Raw genomic sequence first — 20,944 nt, 5'->3', positions numbered from 1 at the left:
CTTATTGACTCGAGTATAAGCCTAGGGTGGGAAATGCAGCAGCTACTGCTAAGTTTCATCAAAATAAATACCAATAAAATTACATTAATTGAGGCATCAGTGGGGTATATGTTATTCAATATTTATTTCAAAGAAAAACAGTAAACTAGCTCTGTAAGAGGAGGAGAGGGTCAACAAAAACAATATGAGTACTACCCCACGCTCATTGCGCATTGGCAAACTGGCAGCAGACCCAGTCCCGGAGGGATGTAAGGGGAAATAATTGCTAGTGGGAGCCTAGACCAGGGCACTGGAGGGTCTGGTTGCAGGTGGCCTAATTTGCACACAAAGGAGAGAGGGTGCTAGTCTAGAGGGACCCATGGCACCCGACTCGAGTATAAGCCGAGGGTGACTTTTCTCAGCACATTTTGGGTGCTGAAAAACTAGGCTTATACTTGAGTATATACAGTAATTATCCTGAAGGTTTCAACAATTTCGTAGATATTTATAAATATAGATTTGATTAAAATGAAAAAAACAATCAGCCAGTTGAGGGTTGAAAGTTAACACTGGGAGGCAGAGTAATAAGTAATAAAAATTCGGTTTTGTGTAATTGAAGAGGTTTTTTTTTTAAAACTCAATTAGGCTCATATTTTTCAAGTTTCAAGTACGAATGTTTAGTCATTAAAAAATCCAATATAAAAAATGTGGTCCCAAAAATGTGTTAAAAAAATGTGAATACCTCAAATCATGAGCTTTACATCCCTTTAATAGCTCTCTTAGCTCAATTGACTTTACCAGGCCTCACAAGCTTTTACATTGCATAGTTTTACATTTGTGTTTTGCACAGTTTTGACACATAATGAATGCATTTTTTAATAATAAAAAATCATGATTATAAGCGAAAAAATACGAATTGCAAAAATAATATATAATAAATCTGGCCCTTGGTGTATTTTTGCAGAAAATAAAAATAGTGGCAATTTACTAAGGGGCAGATTTTTCAAAATGTGAGATTAGAGCTCACCTGCTTTCTATTAGTTCCTAAGGGATATTTAGAAGGTTATTTATTAATGAATGAAAGTTAGAATTTGCCATTTGATAAATGCGCTTTTAAAAATTCCATAGGAATGAATAGAAAGTGGGTGAGTTTTTCTGAAGTGAGCTCTAATATCACCATTTGATAAGTCTGCCCTGTAAAAAAAAGTGATAATGATGTTTATAATTGTGCTTGATGCTTTTTATTAATACATTGAAACATTTCTTAAATGCATTTACTAGCTACTGTATCTCATGACCTGGATAATTGAAACTCTTCATCGACACATAGTACATTTTTTTAAAAAACCTACCGACTCATACTCAAGCATAGGGAAGTTATCATTGACATCAAGGATATTTATGGAAGCTCCACATTGTCCAGAAAGAGCTCCGGCAGCTCCATCCATATCTGCTCCACTAACAACCAAAGAGTAGCTACTTCTTTCCTAGAAGTTTGGGGCAAAAAGTTGTAAATATGCATAATAATAGGAAATATAGACTTATTTATTTTGCTAACAAGTGTAATATGCAATAAGATTAATTTAATATTGTAGGCTGAATTTTACTGCTCCCTTATATATAATATATATATATAATACCCGGGGGGGGGGGGGGGGGGGCAAAAATAGTTACATAGAGAAAAATGTTATTACAGGACATCAGTCAATTGAAGTTTGCAACAGATTCTGCTGTGTACACCTATGATATTATGAAACAGTTTTGTCAATAGTAAATTAAACAGAGAAGAACAAAGTAGTGCTAATAAAAATAATCAGTAATAAAACTGGTCAGAGACTGTGCCACATGAATATATTTAGTGGCCTTACCAGTGGACATTATGAAGTCTATACACAGGCTGTTACAGTAGTATATGAACAAATTATTGAACAGCAGATTTAAAATTCAAAGCATAACAGAGAATAAGACAATTTAAATAAAATACAAATGATAGTGAATACTATTATTATTAGGACAAAGGAATATAGTTTTATTTATTGAAGAGATTATGTATTGTGTATACTGTATTAAAATATTAAGGCCCACAAATCCATACTACACTCTGTTTCCAGTTCTAATGAATCATTAGCAAATACTATGGCACAATATGTTGATGGTTTTGTGCAGCCAGCAGTTATATATGAAAAATGCCCTTTGGGGGCACATACTAAAGACTCATACTAAAAGTGAATTGGGTTAACTTACCTCCCTATCTAGGTTACTGGACACTGTGAAGACTTCTCCAGTGTGTTGATTCATAATGAACATTAGGGGTTCAGAAGGACTCTGAGAAATTATTTTGTATGCAATTTTTGAGTGTAATGTATTAACTTCATCTGCATCAGTAGCAACGATCTGCATCACCAGACTGTCTGAGTTGTAACAAAATGAATGAAACAATGATTATTGTTGCATCATAATACAGATTACTAATTAGTATTTATTTTATATTGACAATTTCCATCATTTTAGTATGAATAGGTACATTTTTTTTACTATTCACTAAGACAGATACTGCTTTGTAAAGCAATGCAAAACATTTTATATTTAAAAATGTTTATAACAGTTTATATAGAAGATTAATGATCCATATGGTTTAAGACAGGGATACCCAACCGTTTATACTTGTGAGCCATATATAAGTGGAAAAAGTGTTGGGGAGCAACACAAGCATGAAAATGGTTCTTGGAGGTGCCAATAAAAGCTATCATTGGCTACTTAATAGCCCCTATGTGGACTGGCAGTCTGCAGAAGGCTCTGTTTGGCATAATACTTGGTTTTTATGCAACTAAAAATATCCAAATGTATCCCAACTTAACACAAAAATTCAAAAGAAAAAAAATCCATTTTACGTGTTTCGTTCCCTACCGGTACTTAGTCACTGCCTATGCTTAAGTACTGGTAGAGTACGAAACGTATAAGGTGGCATTTTGTGGGGTTTGTATGTTTTTAATATGGATTTTTAAATAAAATTTTTCTTTTTCTTTTGAATTTTTGTGTTGAGTTTAGAATAGGTTTGGATATTGTTGCTTGATTTGCACTTTAAATCTGGGGGCTGTGTCCCATTTACTTTGGCCCTTTTGACTGGTCATTGAGGATCCTCATTTTTGATAAAGTGTATATTTTATGCAACCAAAGCTTGCCTCCTTACCAGAAATTTAAAAATAAGCACCTACTTTGAGGCCACGGGGAGCAACATCCAAGGGGCTGGGGAGCATCATGTTGCTCACGAGCCACTGGTTGGGGATCACTGGTTGTGAGAGCACTGCTGCTGAGCTCTAACATCCATAGGGCAAAATGGTTTTTGACAGAAAATCAAATCAGTTGAACACATTCTGTCAAATTGATAATTATAGTATCTGCATTAATCCTTAAGTCAATTCGCTTTTTTTGTCTTTGAATTTTATTAAATCTGCCCCTTATTATTTGTACTATCATGTTAATGAATCGTTCAAAGAACTCTTACTTGCACTGGATAATTCAGCTATCGCCCCAATAAAAACAGATTGTGAGAACACTGGTACATTGTCATTAATGTCTATAACTCTGATGCGTAGGGAAAGAGGTTTCTCCACATCTGCTCCTCCAGACATAGCCCTTACAGTTAACTGGACAAAAACAAAAATGTAAAATTACATTAGTTATACAAATGAAGTAGATCATAACAAGTGGTTACAAGGTACCATACTTCCCTAAAAGCAGTATTAAAAGCGGTCAAGTACCTTATAGGGGGAAAGGGGATGATGGTTGATGTCCTACATAAACAGGGCCCTATATTAAAATATAAAAAAATGTTGGGGAGCAATGCAAGCATTAAAAAAATTCTAGGTGTTGCCCAGTAAGGGCTGTGATTAGTTATTTGGTAGCCCCATGTGAATTAGTAGATTGCAGGAGGCTCTTGGCAGCATACATGGTCATTATGCCTTCAAGTCAGAAATTCAAAAATGAGCACTTGCTTTCAGTTCACTGGGAGCAACATCAAACATGTTGCCCATGAACCACTGGTTGGGGATCACTAGTCTAAAGTATTGAGCAGAGCCATGTTGCCATCAGTGAATTTGGATAAAGTGACTGAGGAAACTAGGGGCCTGGGTTCTCCAGCTGATAATGCAGAATCATGTCTGGTTACATCCTCAACAATTTGTGAAAATAAACAGTCATGCAGTACATTTACAAACATGTTTCCATTTACTGTGCTGGGCATTCTTTTGCTGAAGTCAATATCTTGGTAATTAAAATTCTCCATTAGTAAAACCTGCACCAAATTTTCTTTTTTAACAGGATCTGAGCATCTTCCTCTACCCTTACATAAGGGGGATTGTAGCATACCCCCAAAATTAACTTGCATGCTGCCGTAGGCCTTCAGCCCCATAATTCTTCTCTACAACCTTTTCCTTTATACAGGAATTCAAATCATGCTTAATATACAGGCATACTTCCCCTACCTTTCTATTTCCCCTATCTCTATGAAACAAGGAATAGCCTCAATTTGCTGCCCAGTAGTGTGACTCATTTAGCCATTTTTCAGCAATGCAATCGCATGATATTTCTCATTCAGTCCAATTAACTCCAACTCTTCCATTTTACCAGCTAAGCTTCCACATATCCATATATTACAAGGCTGATTTGTAATAAATTAAAATTTACATTACATGGCAGCATAGAAACCAGTGAGGTTTGTGTCACAGTTTATTAGTAATCAGCCCTGCAGCGCCAACGTCTTTGGTAGGCATAACTCTACTTCCCACTAATGTGTTGATGATTTGTGTAAACCCTTAAGATCAGCTTCTCAGTAGCAGTCAAACAATACTGAGAATACGGAGTGCTAATGACATCAAAAGATGACTTAATGTGATCAGAAACGTGGACAGCTACTGGTTTAAAGGCAGGGGTCATTACTGCTATAGGGCCTCTTGGTTCATGATGGTTCTGTACATATTATCCTGCATTACCAAACTTCTAGGCTTTTCTTTTTTAGTTAGGAATTATAAAAATTTCTTACAAAGAAAACAGGTGTAACTTCGCGATCAACTTTTAGCCCAGTCACATTTAGATATCCAGTTTTGCTGTCAATGAGGAATATATTATATGGTTCCATGTCCACACCTGGTCCAGAAACAGTATACATTATTTGTTTCTTTATTGCTTTATCTGAATGGACCTGTAGAGCAGAAACACAAACAGTTATGATGATATGATGTATAATCTAATTACAAAAGCTTTGGAATATCAAAACAATACAGAGGTGAATTGGCATACACCCCTAGTGCTCAGGTTATGTCTAAGGTCATGTCATTTTTATCAGAATGTTGCATCAAAAAACATTTCATAGGCTTATTTATCAAAAGTTAAATTGTGAATCAGAAATTTTCCCTGGTGTTTTTCCAGCAATTGAAAATTCACCTCTTTTATTAACCTATGCCTGACATTATGGAAAATGTATAAAGTCAATCTTACTTTCTGTGGATTATCGCTAGACCTGAATGATTTTCCCCACACACAGAAAGTGTTCGCCAGATTAAATCAGATGAATCCTATTAACATAATTACCATTATTACCTCTTGAATAGAAAAATATAATCCTTGGTTAATCTGCCAAGGACATATAAGGGCTCATTTACTAGTCCCCTGGGTGCAGTTGCAATAACACTAAGGAGCGCAAGAGCTTGCTTATCTACAGAGCACTTGCAACCAGGGGTGAGCTGCTCAAAAGTCCAGTGTTCTGTGCAACAAGCAGCACCCCACCCCAGCCCTGTCCTTACTACCTGCTTTAGAGTAGGGGTGGGAGGGGGGACACCTACATGCCTCCCCTGTTTGCCTCTTTTGAATGAAGCACTGCCTAATGCAGATTGTAGGTATCTGCCTGTGGCTATTTGCACACTACCCCAAATGAAGTGGGCAAAGTGCAAAAAAATGGCTAATAGTGGTCTTTTTTGCACTTTGCGCACTGCATGGGGCATTGTAAATGACCCTTATAATGTGCTACATAATATTAAAACAAAACTATTATTTGAATCAACTGTAGGTGCATGGACCTCTGTTTACCCAGCAATATTAGCTATAACACTCTTCATTGGGGATAGCTGCATTTTTGTGATTTCATCCCAAGGGGTTAAGGCTATTCACTAACCCCTTGGGATGAAGTCTTCATGATATTAGCAGTGATATCCCTAAGTAGCTGTATGTAGTGCAAATCAGGTAGGGTATCACTGGTGAATAAACTTCCTCCTTCCTCCTAGCCTACTATTGTTTTGTATTTTTTTTGTGTCCTGCAAAAGTAAGGTTTTAGTTCTGTTTTTCCCACACATCCCCAATCATTCAATCTCTTAGCCAAACACATCATGCTTTCTAGAAATAAGTGAGACTTTTAGAAATTGACTGAATGTACAAGTGGGCTATTTGTGTTTTACATCCCCTTTGTTCACTGATTCATATTAAATTATAATGTTCTAGTTTTTTGGTTTCCCCTAAAACAGGACAGTCATGTTCCTTCATGAAATAGCTTTATTTAGTCAGACACAAGACTCATGAATGAAGCAGCAGGAACTCTGCTGGTCTAGGTATTTAGCACTGTTTAGGGTTGATTCACTATGGTGCGATAACGCTTATCGCATGCTTTTTTGCATTAATATGGATGCGAAAAAAAACGTTTTGTCACATGCGTTAAGTCGCATATCGCGTGTGTTAAATAGTGCGCAACCGAATGCGTTAATTTTAACATATGAAGCGTTAAATGCGCTAAATATCGCATTAGTCTATGCAAAATTAACACCTACTTTGGGCAGGCGGTAATTATAGAAAAGTACAGTTCATGAGCTTTTGGCAACACAATATGGACTTTGCAGTGGGATTTATTCAAGTCTGTGTTGGCCCTAGAGTGATGCAGCCTCCAGTTTGCAGGGAAATGGTCATTTTCAGAATAGTACTTTTACGAGCGTAATGGTGTGCATGGCTAATATGGCGTGCGCGCAACAAGTAGCACTGGTGCGTTAATTAGCGTGCGAGACAAGTAGCACGCACCCATATATTAGTGAGCGTTGCGTCGAATACTGCACGAAAATAATCTTTGCGACTTCAGTAATGCACACAGCATCGCGTCTAAATTAACCAAAGTATCCTTTTAGTGAAAAATTATACGCGATAATATTTTTAAAGCATGCTATAAATAGCGCACGTTTTAATGCACTTTAGTGAATCAGCCCTCATGTCTTGCTTAATTATTCATAGATCAGACTGAAGATTAGCAGGATTGGAGTCAATTAAATAGCTAAGTTCTTCAAACACTGTCATATGGTGTTATAAATCTGTTTTAATAGATCTAAGTGTAGCATTTTATTTTAATTTTAGAACTGCTGTGATGGGCCTACAATCTACCTTAACACTGGGTCCTGTATTCTCTCCTCATATCTTGGAGGGAATGCCAATCTACAAAGCAGAGATACTTTTTATCTTTGGAATACCTATCTTACAGCATTGGGATCCCACCCTAACTTCCTAAACTATTTAATTAAGGTTGAAAAATCATTTTTATAAAGTGTGTCTCTACAGTAAGATGACGTTCAGTCTATACTGTATTAACTTTGCAGATGGTGAGTGTATATGTTTTTTATGCTTAGATCTTACATCTAACCAACATTTTTGCTTTTCTTCCCCCACTCACAACAAACTGCCTTTATGCTAAGAAATAATGGCTATAATGGATTTAATTCCAATTTCACCATAGACTTCTCCTGAGTTTTCATGAGTCAGATATAGCCCGCCTTGTAAATTCTCAGTACGAATATTCTTTTTATAACACCTCCATGTAATTATTTTGCAGTGCCAGAGTATTCTCAATATGTCTTTACATGTATGTACTCTAAATGGTAATAAAATTGTTGTATATCTTCTTGATTATGGGCTGGAGTGATAGATAGCCCTAGACATACATAAACACATACATATAACCATACCTTGGCTATAGGATTTCTGTGTCTGTTGTCTTCTTCTTCCCTCAAATGTACAACTGGGGCCAACCATTCTCTCTTTTGCCTTCTAGTTTGTACAGTGTTCCATAAGATTGTTCCATTTTCAGATTTTCCTTCATTAACCTACAAGACATAGTGGCAAATGCATTCAAATTGGAGACTTTTTCCTGCAATTCTAAAAAAAAAATTGCAAATAAAGCGATTGAAAAAAATGCAAAAATGGAAATGAAACAATTCAGCGACTAAAAATACTAATTGTCTCTAAATATTTCCAATTTGTTTGGAGTTTGTTAAAACGGTTGTAATTGTATAGCCTCATTTTGTAACAATTGTGAATAGTTTGTTCAAATTTTTTTCTTAAAGGAGACATATCCTATAAAAATTATGAATGTACCAGTGAATTATACTCCTAGAGATATAGAAGGATTGTGCTTTAAAAAGTTGTGTTTCTGACTGATTTATTGAGAAATTCCACAAAAACACCACTAGTCCTGCCCATCTGTTCCACTTCCTGCTGGCTGAATTCTCTGGATGTGCAGGGGAGCCGGCGGCCCTCAGTACACTGCACTGTAGGATAGGAACCAATCAGCAGCTAGGCTGGCCTGATAGGGAACTGAAGCCTGTCTTTGCTTGTGAGACTGCAGGGCTGTGATTGGCTATCCCCCTCCTGCTGTGCTTCTGGCAGGGGCTGTTAGGACACGCCCACTCTTCATTTCACACTGGACAGAGAAGTGATAGGGTCTATAGGGAGCTCCAATAAAGGGGCCATTTTAGCACAAAGTAAAACCAGCACCATATATTATTCATAACTGCCTACAAAATTAGAGTTTTTCCCATTTATCCTATATGTCTACTTTAAATATGCCAGTGTTATAAAAAAACACACTTGCAGAAAAAAAATTGTGCAATTGTGAGGTTTTTCCCCCTTAAGCTCAAAAATGGATAAATCACCAACTTTTTACCTGTAATTCCCAGTTGCAGGTGCATTGTAAGGATAGCTGTAAGAACAAACGACAAAAAAAAATAGTTAATTTATTATTCTCGTCATTCATTTGACATTTCTCTGTTCATCTGTAAATCTGAAAATTCCATCTGAGAATGAATTTACTTATTTACAAGGTTGCAAATGGAAAGTTGGTAACATGTATGTATTTTCGACCAAACACAAAAGAAAAATAAAAGAAATAGTGTGCTTAATTAACCACTTAAGTTCAAACTTGGCATGCACATGGTGTTTACCACCTGGATTACTCAAAATTACACACTGAAAAGGAGATTTTTGTGCTTATGCCTATTATTAAAAATTACCTTTTATTTCATGTATTTAAAAACCATTACTATGGAGGCAATAATTAACCCTCACGAATTCATTAAATCATTAAAAAGCCACTTGTCCAGCAAGGATCATAGTGGGAAAATTCATTACCAATCATTAATACCGAAAAGAATAATCAGGTGGAAATATGGAGAAAAAATGGGGGAGAGAGAGAGAACAGGTCGGGGGAGGGGGACCAAACCGAAGCAATCTCCACTGTATAGAGTGTGATTGCCCATTCCCTTATTATCCAGATAAAGGCAATGCGAGTAGTTGCTCTCAGAGCTCCATGCAGATATATATATTGGGTGATGCAGCATGTACTTCAAAGATATATATATATGGCAGCGTATAAAAGCTATACATATAGCAGGTGCCTGAGTTCAGGGGCCGGACGTATCTCATCTGTTGATACTTCTTATGCAAGTGGCCGCTACCGGTCCTTACTCAGAGCACCTGCAACATCATATTCATTGCCACTAATCCATGCAGCATACAGTCCCACCGAGCAGTAGACCCACCATCCAGGGCCGTGGCCTGCGCCCACCCACTCTCTAATGCCGTGTGTGCGGTGGTTGAGCGTTCCCTTTAATTACGGGACATCCGCTCGGTACCTCGCACCCCCAGTCTGTTAAAAGAACAGTCCTCCCCCAGACCACTAAGCGGCTCGATAGTGCCGCACACCTTCAGAACGGATCAGCACCGTCCACCAGGCAAAGCTCTCTCCGTGTCCCCCACCAACCACCGTACGGGATGGTGGGTCTACTGCTCGGTGGGACTGTATGCTGCATGGATTAGTGGCAATGAATATGATGTTGCAGGTGCTCTGAGTAAGGACCGGTAGCGGCCGCTTGCATAAGAAGTATCAACAGATGAGATACGTCCGGCCCCTGAACTCAGGCACCTGCTATATGTATAGCTTTTATACGCTGCCATATATATATATCTTTGAAGTACATGCTGCATCACCCAATATATATATCTGCATGGAGCTCTGAGAGCAACTACTCGCATTGCCTTTATCTGGATAATAAGGGAATGGGCAATCACACTCTATACAGTGGAGATTGCTTCGGTTTGGTCCCCCTCCCCCGACCTGTTCTCTCTCTCTCCCCCATTTTTTCTCCATATTTCCACCTGATTATTCTTTTCGGTATTAATGATTGGTAATGAATTTTCCCACTATGATCCTTGCTGGACAAGTGGCTTTTTAATGATTTAATGAATTCGTGAGGGTTAATTATTGCCTCCATAGTAATGGTTTTTAAATACATGAAATAAAAGGTAATTTTTAATAATAGGCATAAGCACAAAAATCTCCTTTTCTGTGTGTAAACATGTATGTATGTATGTATGTATGTATATCTTTTTATTTTAAAGCGCTACTTATGTACGCAACGCTGTACAGTAGAATACATTAATACAAACAGGGGGTTAAAGATAATAATAATAGATAAATACAAAGTATAACAATAAATACAAATAAATACAAGGTACAGTTGCAGTGAGTTAAGAGTTAAAGACACAACATTTTACTTAGTGTATTTTACAAACATTTTACTTTAGTGTAGCTTCTATTAGTTACTCCCTGTACCACACCCATGGAGCCTATGCCAAAACCCTTGTCTTGTAGAGTGAGTCAAGCTTTGGGGTGGCAGACTTGCATGTTGTAAGTTATATAACAAATATATACTTGTATTTAGGAGACATTTCATTGCCAGTTGCATCCATAATACATGTTTGTTTTAAGGCCTAAATACTCTGAACAAACCTTACAAAAATGTCATGGGGTGAGAGTAGTTTATAATAATTATCTGGATCTTATTTCTACTTTGAATGTATTTGCCAAATAAAATGAAGGGAATAATCAGAATATATTGTAAATTGTTAATAATTGTTGATAATGTTCATCAGGGTGCATCTTGAGTCAGCCTTTCACAGGACAGTGGATAGCCTTTTGAAATGTGAAATTCTTCAGGAAGGGATTGTGAAGCTGGGGAAGTTAATTAGTTAATTAGACAGCCACTTTACTACTGATCAAAAATACTGCATTTGTCACCATGAGGGGTGAGTACATTTTTGTTCTTGCCTACTTGTCTACATTGCCTAATATATATATATAGAGTGCCGCACACATATATATATATATATTAATTTGCCCTGTAGAGAAGCCAAACAGCTACCAAATTGTTCTGGAGGGGCCAAGTCACCTGCTGAAGACTAGCCAGTATATGGCATGCTTCTCTAACACTAACTATAGTTCCACTATAGTTAATTCAGAAAATCAGAAAATCTAGGCCCCGCTTCTAGAGACTGCAGCAAATAGTGCTCTTAATCAGCTTCTCAGGGGGCTTGTGAAGGGATAAAGAATCATGTAAGGAGTTGGTGTTACACATATTTCCCTTTATAAACCTAAGGGTTATTTAATCTCTCTGAATTGCTGGAGTTTTTATTAAGTGCTATATAAATGTCCTTTCTTTCTGCTTTTAATAGTATATCGTCTCTTGGATATACAGTTTATATATACATTGTGACCAATATCAGAACCAGTTTTTCCCAGCAGATAAAGCAGATATGTATTACTGACAATGTCTACTGGATGTTGCTTCTCTCATATTAATGCCATTTAGAGTATTTTTAGATGAGTGGTTCTTTAACATATTTGATTTGAAACCAATGTAAAAATAGCAGAAGAATAGTGACAGGGTTGGCTATAACGAAATATTGTTACAATCATTCTTACACTTTGAGTAATTTTTCGCAATATCTTGGAAGAAGTTGATGTTAAAAAACAGTAACTGGAACTTTACTGCACAACAGAGTCTTCTGAAAGCTACTTCTTTTAGTAGAAAAAAACAGTTTATTTTTGTTAGTCACTTCCTATCTTTTCTTAAAATCCTATGTAATTTCACATCCGCCGGATCCACACTTATATTGTTTTAATTACTTTATTACTGGGTGGGTACAAGTAACCGTGAATTCTATGTACTCATCAGAGGTCTTGTTCTTTTAGTGTATTTTTGTTTTGGTTTCAACATGCTGACTAAATGTCCATGGGGTTTATGTTATAAAAGGCACTAACTTTGCCCAGGAGCAGTAACCAATAGCAACCAACCAGCAGGTAGAATTTACTGCTACTGGGCAAACGTAGTGCCTTTTATCACATAAGGCAGCATGGTTATTGCTTTATTGCTCTTCCTTTATTTGCAAGTTTCAGTATGAGAATTGTAAGATATGCTTGAATGTCTGGGAATTTAGACTTTGATTGTGCTAGGATTTAATGCAAAAGAACATCAGCAGAATTAAACTGAGAGTAAAAAGTGATAAAAACTGTTTAGACTGCTTTCTGTAGCAGTATGATCACTGCATCAAGATTACTGCAGAGCTGTTAAAATTTCTTGCAATAATAGTTCCTGACCCCAATTACATTATTAAAGTTCTAATTTAATCCTATAAATAGAAATATCAGCCATGTGGCTTTCCATGTGGTGGAGATGCCAGTTCCCAACCTCCTGTACATTAGATGTGTTATACCAATGCCTTGAAGTTGGGGTACTACGTTTGATGCCAATATGAGCACTATATTGAAGGAATTTGTATATCCTCCCCATGTCTCCCCATAAACATACAGGTGAGTTAACTGGCTCCTGATCAATCTGACCCTAGTGTGTTTTGTATGACTGGAATTTTGGGACAGGCAGGGACTAATGAGCAATGAATAAACTATGTAAAGTACAATGTAACATGTTGCCACTATACAACTAAAGAATAGTAATTATAAATAATAATGCATTTGTGTTTAATCATATATTGGTGGTTTGATTGGTAAGACTCTTTAAAATCAAAAATCATAATTGCTTTTAAGAAAATATTGGACTTCTCCTATGACAAATGAGACACGAGCCCTCCCTAATGGAACACACCCTAACAGAAGCAAGAATTTCCAAGTCAGGTACAAGATTCAACCTATATTACCAACAACAGTTTTGTGAGCCAAAAGCCTTAGGATATGGCACACCCTTATAGCAATGGAGGGTGGGGCAGAAAGATGAGGAAAAATATTTTAATCCCTAGTGAAAGGAAGCATAGAGAGTATGGTTTCATGATCAAATGCTAGTTGTTTTGCCTTATGTAGTAATAAGAGTTTCAACACAATAAATTGAGTATTTCTCATAAAGCTGAAAGACTTGCACATGCATTTAATTTAATGTAGAGCATCTCTATAACATGAATTATGAATATGGCTGGTGAATAGGACTAACTTGATTGTCGTTCTTTTTTGCGCTAGATATAGTTACTGCTGAAATTTTTATAGTGACTCAGTAGCCAATTAAAGGAGGAATTATATTTAGTAATATAAAGGTTCTGATGTCTATGAGTTATTAGCTACATTTTAGATAGGAATTCCACAACAAGCAATTATAGGCAAGCTTTAAGAAGGATGATAAATTATTTCACCCAGCACACACATGTCTGATTTCATTGGTATTAATACGAAAGTTGTAGTGGATAACAGACTCTATAATGGAAATTATTGATAAGTATATTCATATAAGAATAAATGCTTTAAGGGTTTGTGGAGCAATATTGGTGAATTAAAGTATATGATGCCAGAGATATGTGTAAACTTTGTAAATATTGTTATCTAATAACTGTACTTACACATTGTTCCATATATGTTATCTTCAGAACATTAGTATAAACCTGACTGCAATCTTTGAACATCCACTAAAGCTCAATTAAGATCTGTGGGTGGCCAAGTTAGGCCCAGATCTACTCATTTGGAAACCCCACCCCAAACAAGTAGATCCCCAAAACACCTACTGTATGTGCAAGGCCAAATTGAATGGCTCCAATCATTGACCCTGGAGCCAACAATAATGCACTGGGGCTTTCAGATGACTGTCAGATGAGGCAGGAGTAAGGAGTATGCACATAGAAGTCTATGGACTACCCATATGCCACCCCTTTCTTGACAGGCTCTATCATGCACCATACATTAAGTGCCAGATGGAACTTCTATGGGTGCTATGTGCAGGACTATCCCCGTATTAAATGCCCACCAAAGGACCTGGCAAGAGTATAAAAAAGTCACTGATGAAACACTTTAATATAAAACTATAAACTAATTCACAAACCTTAATAGTGTTGTGTTATTTACTGTAATGTTGTAAAAATGGCACACAGAATGGAACTATGGCAGCTAACGTATGAAAATGTGGTAGCCAGCGTTTTCTAATGGTAACCTCCTGACCTGCAAGTGCAGACAATCTCCATTAAAATGAATGGGAAGCAGTTCCGAGCTGCAACTATTTCTGCAACACACACTCTGAATTGGCCTGTGTGTCATTGCCCTTCTCATTGCCTATTTCAAGTATATGATTCTTCAAGTAGTTGATTAGTAAATGTTAAAAGCATTATTCACCTTAAAATTAACTTTTATTATGATGTAAAGGATGCTAATCTGAGACTATTTGCATTTGGTCTCCATTTTCTATTATTTGTGATTTTTGAATGATTTTGCGTCTCTCCAGTTTAGGATTCCAGCAGCTATCTGGTTGCTAGGGTCCAAATTGCCCTAGCAACCAGGGAGAAATTTAAATGAGAGACTGGAACATGAATAGGAGAGGAACGGAACAGAAAGATGAGTAATAAAAAGTACTAATAACAATCAAAATGCAGTCCATCGGAGCAATACTAATTCCCATCTTGAAATATTTCAGAAAGTATAACAACAAAAAATGAAGACCAATTGAAAAGTTGCCATTTTAGAACATAATAAATTTTAACTTAAAGGTAGACTACATTTTTAATAAGCCTTTCGGGTTTAATGGAACCTGCTTTGTTTTGTGGGACATTGGTGTTGTTTGCCAAAAAGGAATAGGAATTTTCACATCAGTAAGAGGAAATGTATTTCCCTGTGCATGCGCAAAACTAGCAATCACATTTTCAGGAAAAAAAAATGTTTTATCCAAAGTAACACCATGTTATGTAATACAATACATTGCATTGTCAAATACTACAAACACTATCCCTTTAACAACTTTAAGGGCCCTTTTATATCTCTGACATGGCTATGGCTGCACAGAAGGCCCCACATGGGATCAGACAACAGCCCCCATTGCGCAGTTTCTTGTTCTGTGCTTTCTATTTTGTTATTACCCTTCCTTTTAATGAAGGCACATGTCATAGCATTTCTAGCCTAGCTGAATATAATAGACTTTAGTTGCTAACCCCCTTATTACAACAGTAGCATTTTTATATAAAGATGGAGCAAGCCTTGCGGTAGCATCTGAATCATGTGATCATGCCACTGCTACCAAGTCTATTAAAACTTTCAATGTACCAGGTTTTGGCAGATTTATGTAGCTGTATGCACTCAATAAAGCGGGTTTGTACCCGTCAAATTAATGGAAAATCATAAACATTGATTTTAGCCCTTTGCTCTGATAAAGATACCTATTGCACTGAAACATTTGGAACTTTCTTAGCTATTTAAAGAGGCAGTATACCCACTTCAGTGCAATGAATAGGGCTTTGCTAAACATACTTTTTATGTACTGTTTTAATCTTGAAATAAAATGTTATTTCATGAGCTAAACCAGGCAAACAGGGAAACTAAAGCTACTCCATGTTTGATTCTTACAAGTAAATAATTATATTACCAGTATACAACCCACCCCCTTTCCCCCTTTGTTGTGATTGTTTTGTTAGCTGGAGTCCACTATACTGGAGTTTTATCTGTGCACTGGTAATATAATTGTCAACCTCACAAGAACATGGAGTTTGTCCTGTTTGTCCTGTTGAGCTCAAACTTTAGATTTTTTATTATTAAAACAACAGGCAAAAAAACATGACAATAATTCATGCCACTTTATCTTTTCAGGTTGGAAATATTTAATACATTAAGGCTTGGACAGTTAAAGAACCCCATTTGAATTTCCATTGGAATCTAAATTCATGTAACATTAAAGTAATTACCTTTAAAGAGACAGTATGACCCCTTGTTCCATTTGAGGGCAATAAATAGGGCTTGTGCTATAGAACAGCTGTGACTATTGTTTCTCAATCATGTGAATGACAGGTGGCATGGAGGGGTATTAGGGGAATTATCTGCACCAGCTTATGTACATACTGTAGGCCATAGACTCGCTTTATATCAGAGAGAAAGTAGATAAAGTTACGTGGCAAATACGAAATTGTGAAAGCTGTCTAGCTGCACAATGCAGAAGTTATTTAAATAGCACATTGCTTTAATTATTAGTACAGGTATGGGACACATTATCCAGAATGCTCGGAACCTGGGGTCTTTCCGTAATTTGGATCTCCTACCTTAAGTCTGCTAAAAAAAATAGCCATCTATCTATTCCATTCATTTATGTAAGTTTCAGTCTATAAGTCTTATTTCTTCAACACAATTTAATTGTGATAATTATAGCTCATGAGTGTCAGCTTTACATGCCAAGAGATTGCAACATATTTAATATACAATATATTATATATATATATATATATATATATTATTTATTTTTTTTAAATAAATTTTCTTGACCTAGAAATATAAATTATTTATGTTGAACCATATAATCCAGTGTTGTTTATCAAGGACATCATTGTCTGAAAATCATCCTTACTGCCTTGTCTGAAATGCACGCTTCATCCACTCAAATCAGAAAGGGTTTAATCAATGTAAACGATAAGAACTAATTTACAAATACATTTAGGTAAATTCTTAGAGAATCACTGAATCATTTTGCAAAGAAAACATTGAGATAAAGTGGCAGTGCTGTAGCATAGGTCACAGTATTACATACTGAATTATGTTATTTAGTGCAGGGAACAGGGACATGATGCTGTGATAATGTTCTAGCACAATACTAGAATATCTGAGCATGTTTGCCCTCTTATTGGGTTTTATGTAAATAATTTAGTGGCTGGTTTAATTAGCACCACCTTAATAGGCCCATATAATGGAATGCAGGCCTCATACTATGCATTTGAAGTTAATTTTTGAGTTATTGCCACTTGTTCGTTCTAATGCAATACCTACATTTAACATATAACCATATATTTAACTTTACAGAATGATCTATTCCAAGGGTAACCTAGAATGATCTATCCCAGGGGTAACCTAGACTCATACATGAAGCTCAGATACATTTTACATATCTCATTCACATTATATATTTCTAAAGTCCACTGGTTTTGCAGTTTTGCTTAAAATAACAATAATGTTCCAAATTCTACTAATTATTTGGAAGCTTGTATGATATCACTAAAACAGCGACATATCATTTCTATCTATCTATTTCTATTCTATTACCTGAATAGAATGAGCATGGATACAATTTTGTAAAAAAATACATTTACGGATAGACATGTTAACCATATAATCACTTACCATTACAATAAATAAGACAGTACACTTTGCCCATAGCAGCCAATCCATGGTCCCTCAGGTGCAACCAGATACAGCTCCTGAGAATGTTCTTTTCCCACCACCTTGGAGGGTGATGGAGGAGAAAAAAAATCCCTTACTGGAGTTACAATTGTTTAGGTATTAGAGCAGACAGCCTTCCTTTGAGAAACCAGCTGAGGTGCTTCTTTTTCTCCACCCAGATGGATAATTGGGCAGGCTCCACATTAAAATAATGACAGCATTATGATTGCTTGTAGGTAAATTATTATACAGACACACCTTAGCTGCTCTTCCTGTATTCCAGCGACAGAAACCAAATACTAACAAGTGGAACCAGTGGTTTACTAGCTACTCAGCATGAAAAGGATGATTTATAGAAAAAACCTTTGCCAGTTTGCTATATTGTGATGAGTACAGGTGCAGGATCTGTTATCTGGAAACCCATTATCCATAAAGCTCTGAATCACTGGAAGGCCATATCCCATACTCCATTAATAAAATAATTCTAATTTTTTAAAAAGGATTTAATTTTCTTCTGTAATAATAAAATAGTACAGGTATGGGACCTGTTATCCAGAATGCCTGGGACCTTGGGTTTTCTGGATAAGGGGTCTTTCTGTAATTTGACTCTCCATACCTTAAGTCTGCTAAAAATCATTTAAACATAAAATAAACCCAATGGGATTATTTGCCTCCAAAAAGGATTAATTATATCTTAGTTGGGATCAAGTACAAAGTACTGTGTTATTATTACAGAGAAAAAGTAAATCATTTTTAAAAATCTTAATTGATGATTAATATGAAGTCTATGGGGGATGGCCTCATAATTCCCGAGCTTTCTGGATAATAGGTTTCTGGATAATGGATCCCTTACTGTAACTTGATCCCAATATATAATAATAATAATAATCCTTACTATAGGCAAAACAGTCCTCTTGGGTTTTATTCATGTTAAAATAATTTTTTAGTAGACTTAATGCATGGAGAACAAAATCACTGAACAAACCCTTATCCAGAAAACCCCAGGTCCCGAGCATTCTTCATAACAGCTCCCATATATGTACATAAAAAACTTAACTCCTAATTAATTTGCAATTTTCCTTACGTACTTCTATTGAGGTTTCATCAAACCACCTCTTCTACTGCTTTTTGCTTGATTTCGGTTTGTTGGGAGTTAAATTAAGAGAAATGTCTAGTTCAGAATAGGATCATATCATTTAATCTGAAGCCGCCCAAAACCTTCCATCAAGAAAAAAAGAAAATAGGTGTTTGCCACTTTCTTGCATATAATCCCTTGCAAACTCTATGGTCTGTTTTTGTTTTCCCTGACTGTGAATATTAGGGTTTGGGCATAGAGAGGTAAATGAAGGAACAAGGGTTACCTGATATAGGATTGGCAATACTAAGTATAAAGCTCAGTCTCAGTTCCCTGTGTGTCTTGTCACAACAGATCATATATTTTATGAGAGAAACCACAGCAAGTTTCATTTACCCATAATGCTTCAGATGTCATTGTTAGTAGTGTATATCACACCTTCCCATTGTATGTCTCAGGGTAGACTCACAAACGTGAGCTAAATTGATAGTAATACTGACACATCCAAATGTGCTACAGTCACAGGAGAGGGCAGGTTTAAGAAACGATGCTTAGTGAATGGTTCAGAAACATCTATTTGTCCGTCTCGGTCTTTCAAAAAGCAGGGTTTGACTAATATTTGTATAAACATGAATACACCTTTAAGTAGCAAAGCCTTCAAGTTGCACAATAGCACAACATTAACTCTTTGTACCTATATGGAATATTTCCCTGACTGGTAGAAAAGTTGTGATACAATTGAAACTGCAGGGAAGCTTTAATATTTCCCTAGGTCAGATTTTAGTAAATTCTGTCCCTGAATGTTGCAGTTTTGTATTAACTAATCTATATTAATATGATATTTGGAGTTAAAAGTGATAATTAGCTATTCAGCTATTCAGCAATTCAGCGCGAGGGAAAGAACTGGAGCACTGCATGCCAGGCATTTTTGTATAATACAATATTGCTTATAGTAGTAAACAGAGAACTGTCTGTCTATCTTTTTTTCCAAGACACACCTTACTACTACATGATGTGTTGCTTCAAATACAGGCCATTGCTTTTATATAGTAGATATGTCTATCAGTGGAGGGCCTTGAGGAAGAAAGGGGGCAGTTTTAAAAGGGGCAGGACTTGTAGGGAGTGGGTGGGCTTCAGGGAGATCATATGTGGAGTTTCCGGAATAATTGTTGCATGGCTGGTGTTGGCTTTAGTTTCAGATTTGCAGCTAAATTTAATTGGCTGAGCAGACCGGCGTGAGGCCTAAAGCTCAGCAAATAATATACAGACAATCACAAACAAAACCAGAACTCCAAAGCAGCATATTTTCAACAAGGCTAAGGGCCAAGAGGGTCCACCATGGGCTACAGGAAAAATACCAGAACTGCAATGGAACAGGAACTTGTCGCTTTAGGGTCCAAGCTGAAAGATTTTTTGGCATCTCTTGTAAATACCAGTCATAACTGCTGTCAAACACGCTACATACATAACCCTGTAAATACCCCCAAAAGAATCTGTTCTGTAACACCCACACATTTACTCCTTACGCTACTAAGCTAATAAAGGGACATTTCCAGAATTCTGGATATCAGGAGCTCTCTTTTTGATTTGCTGTTTGCTGGACAATCTGTGGTTTCCGTTGTCATCAACGTATCTTCATTGAAAACATTGGCACATTGGTGTCAGAGGGGGTGTATTGGTTCTAGTTGGAGTTCTTTTATGTTTTAATTTAAGATGGCATTTTAAAGTTTTATGAGGGGTTATGTGAAGTTTGTGTGTCCCTCCTGAGGCTGAGTGCATTGGAAATTAATTTGTTAGTTGGCATTAAAACAGGAACAAATGAAAAAATATGGATATACACTTACATAAAGAGGGCAATTGATTCCAATTATCCTTCATAAAAATACCACTAAATTGGTAACTAAATATAAATTGGCTAATAAAGGTGCCCCCCACTGTAGTCAATAGAAAATGACAATTTCTGTCCTGTTGCTACTTTTTCAGGAATTAGCAATAAATCTCTGTAGTTTTGAAACTACAACGTGACAAATATAGAGAAACTATTAGTCAAAATGTCATTGTAGAAAAACAATGTTGGCCTCATTTCTGTCATATGAGCAAATTACCCCTATAAAACCTGTATATTAATG

At 36.4% G+C, this 20,944-nt stretch overlaps 1 protein-coding gene across 1 annotated transcript in view; it reads right to left on the bottom strand.

Moving 5' to 3' along the window:
• Positions 1-17,900, bottom strand: part of dsg1 (desmoglein 1) — a 37,812-nt gene extending 19,912 nt beyond the window's left edge. The window contains exons 1-7 of the mRNA XM_031904438.1: positions 17,702-17,900; positions 8,948-8,983; positions 7,971-8,108; positions 5,021-5,179; positions 3,485-3,626; positions 2,224-2,390; positions 1,332-1,466 (exon numbers count right to left, since the gene is read on the bottom strand). Coding sequence (XP_031760298.1) covers positions 1,332-1,466; positions 2,224-2,390; positions 3,485-3,626; positions 5,021-5,179; positions 7,971-8,108; positions 8,948-8,983; positions 17,702-17,749 — 825 coding nt within the window. The 5' untranslated portion in view covers positions 17,750-17,900. The remainder of the gene's footprint in view (positions 1-1,331; positions 1,467-2,223; positions 2,391-3,484; positions 3,627-5,020; positions 5,180-7,970; positions 8,109-8,947; positions 8,984-17,701) is intronic.
• Positions 17,901-20,944: the final 3,044 nt, after the last annotated feature.

This window comes from Xenopus tropicalis, chromosome 6 (genome assembly GCF_000004195.4).
Source record: "Xenopus tropicalis strain Nigerian chromosome 6, UCB_Xtro_10.0, whole genome shotgun sequence".
In the NCBI taxonomy this organism is placed as follows: Eukaryota; Metazoa; Chordata; class Amphibia; order Anura; family Pipidae; genus Xenopus; species Xenopus tropicalis.
Note: the sequence above shows the minus strand (reverse complement) of the source record. Positions and strands in the feature narration are given on the sequence as shown.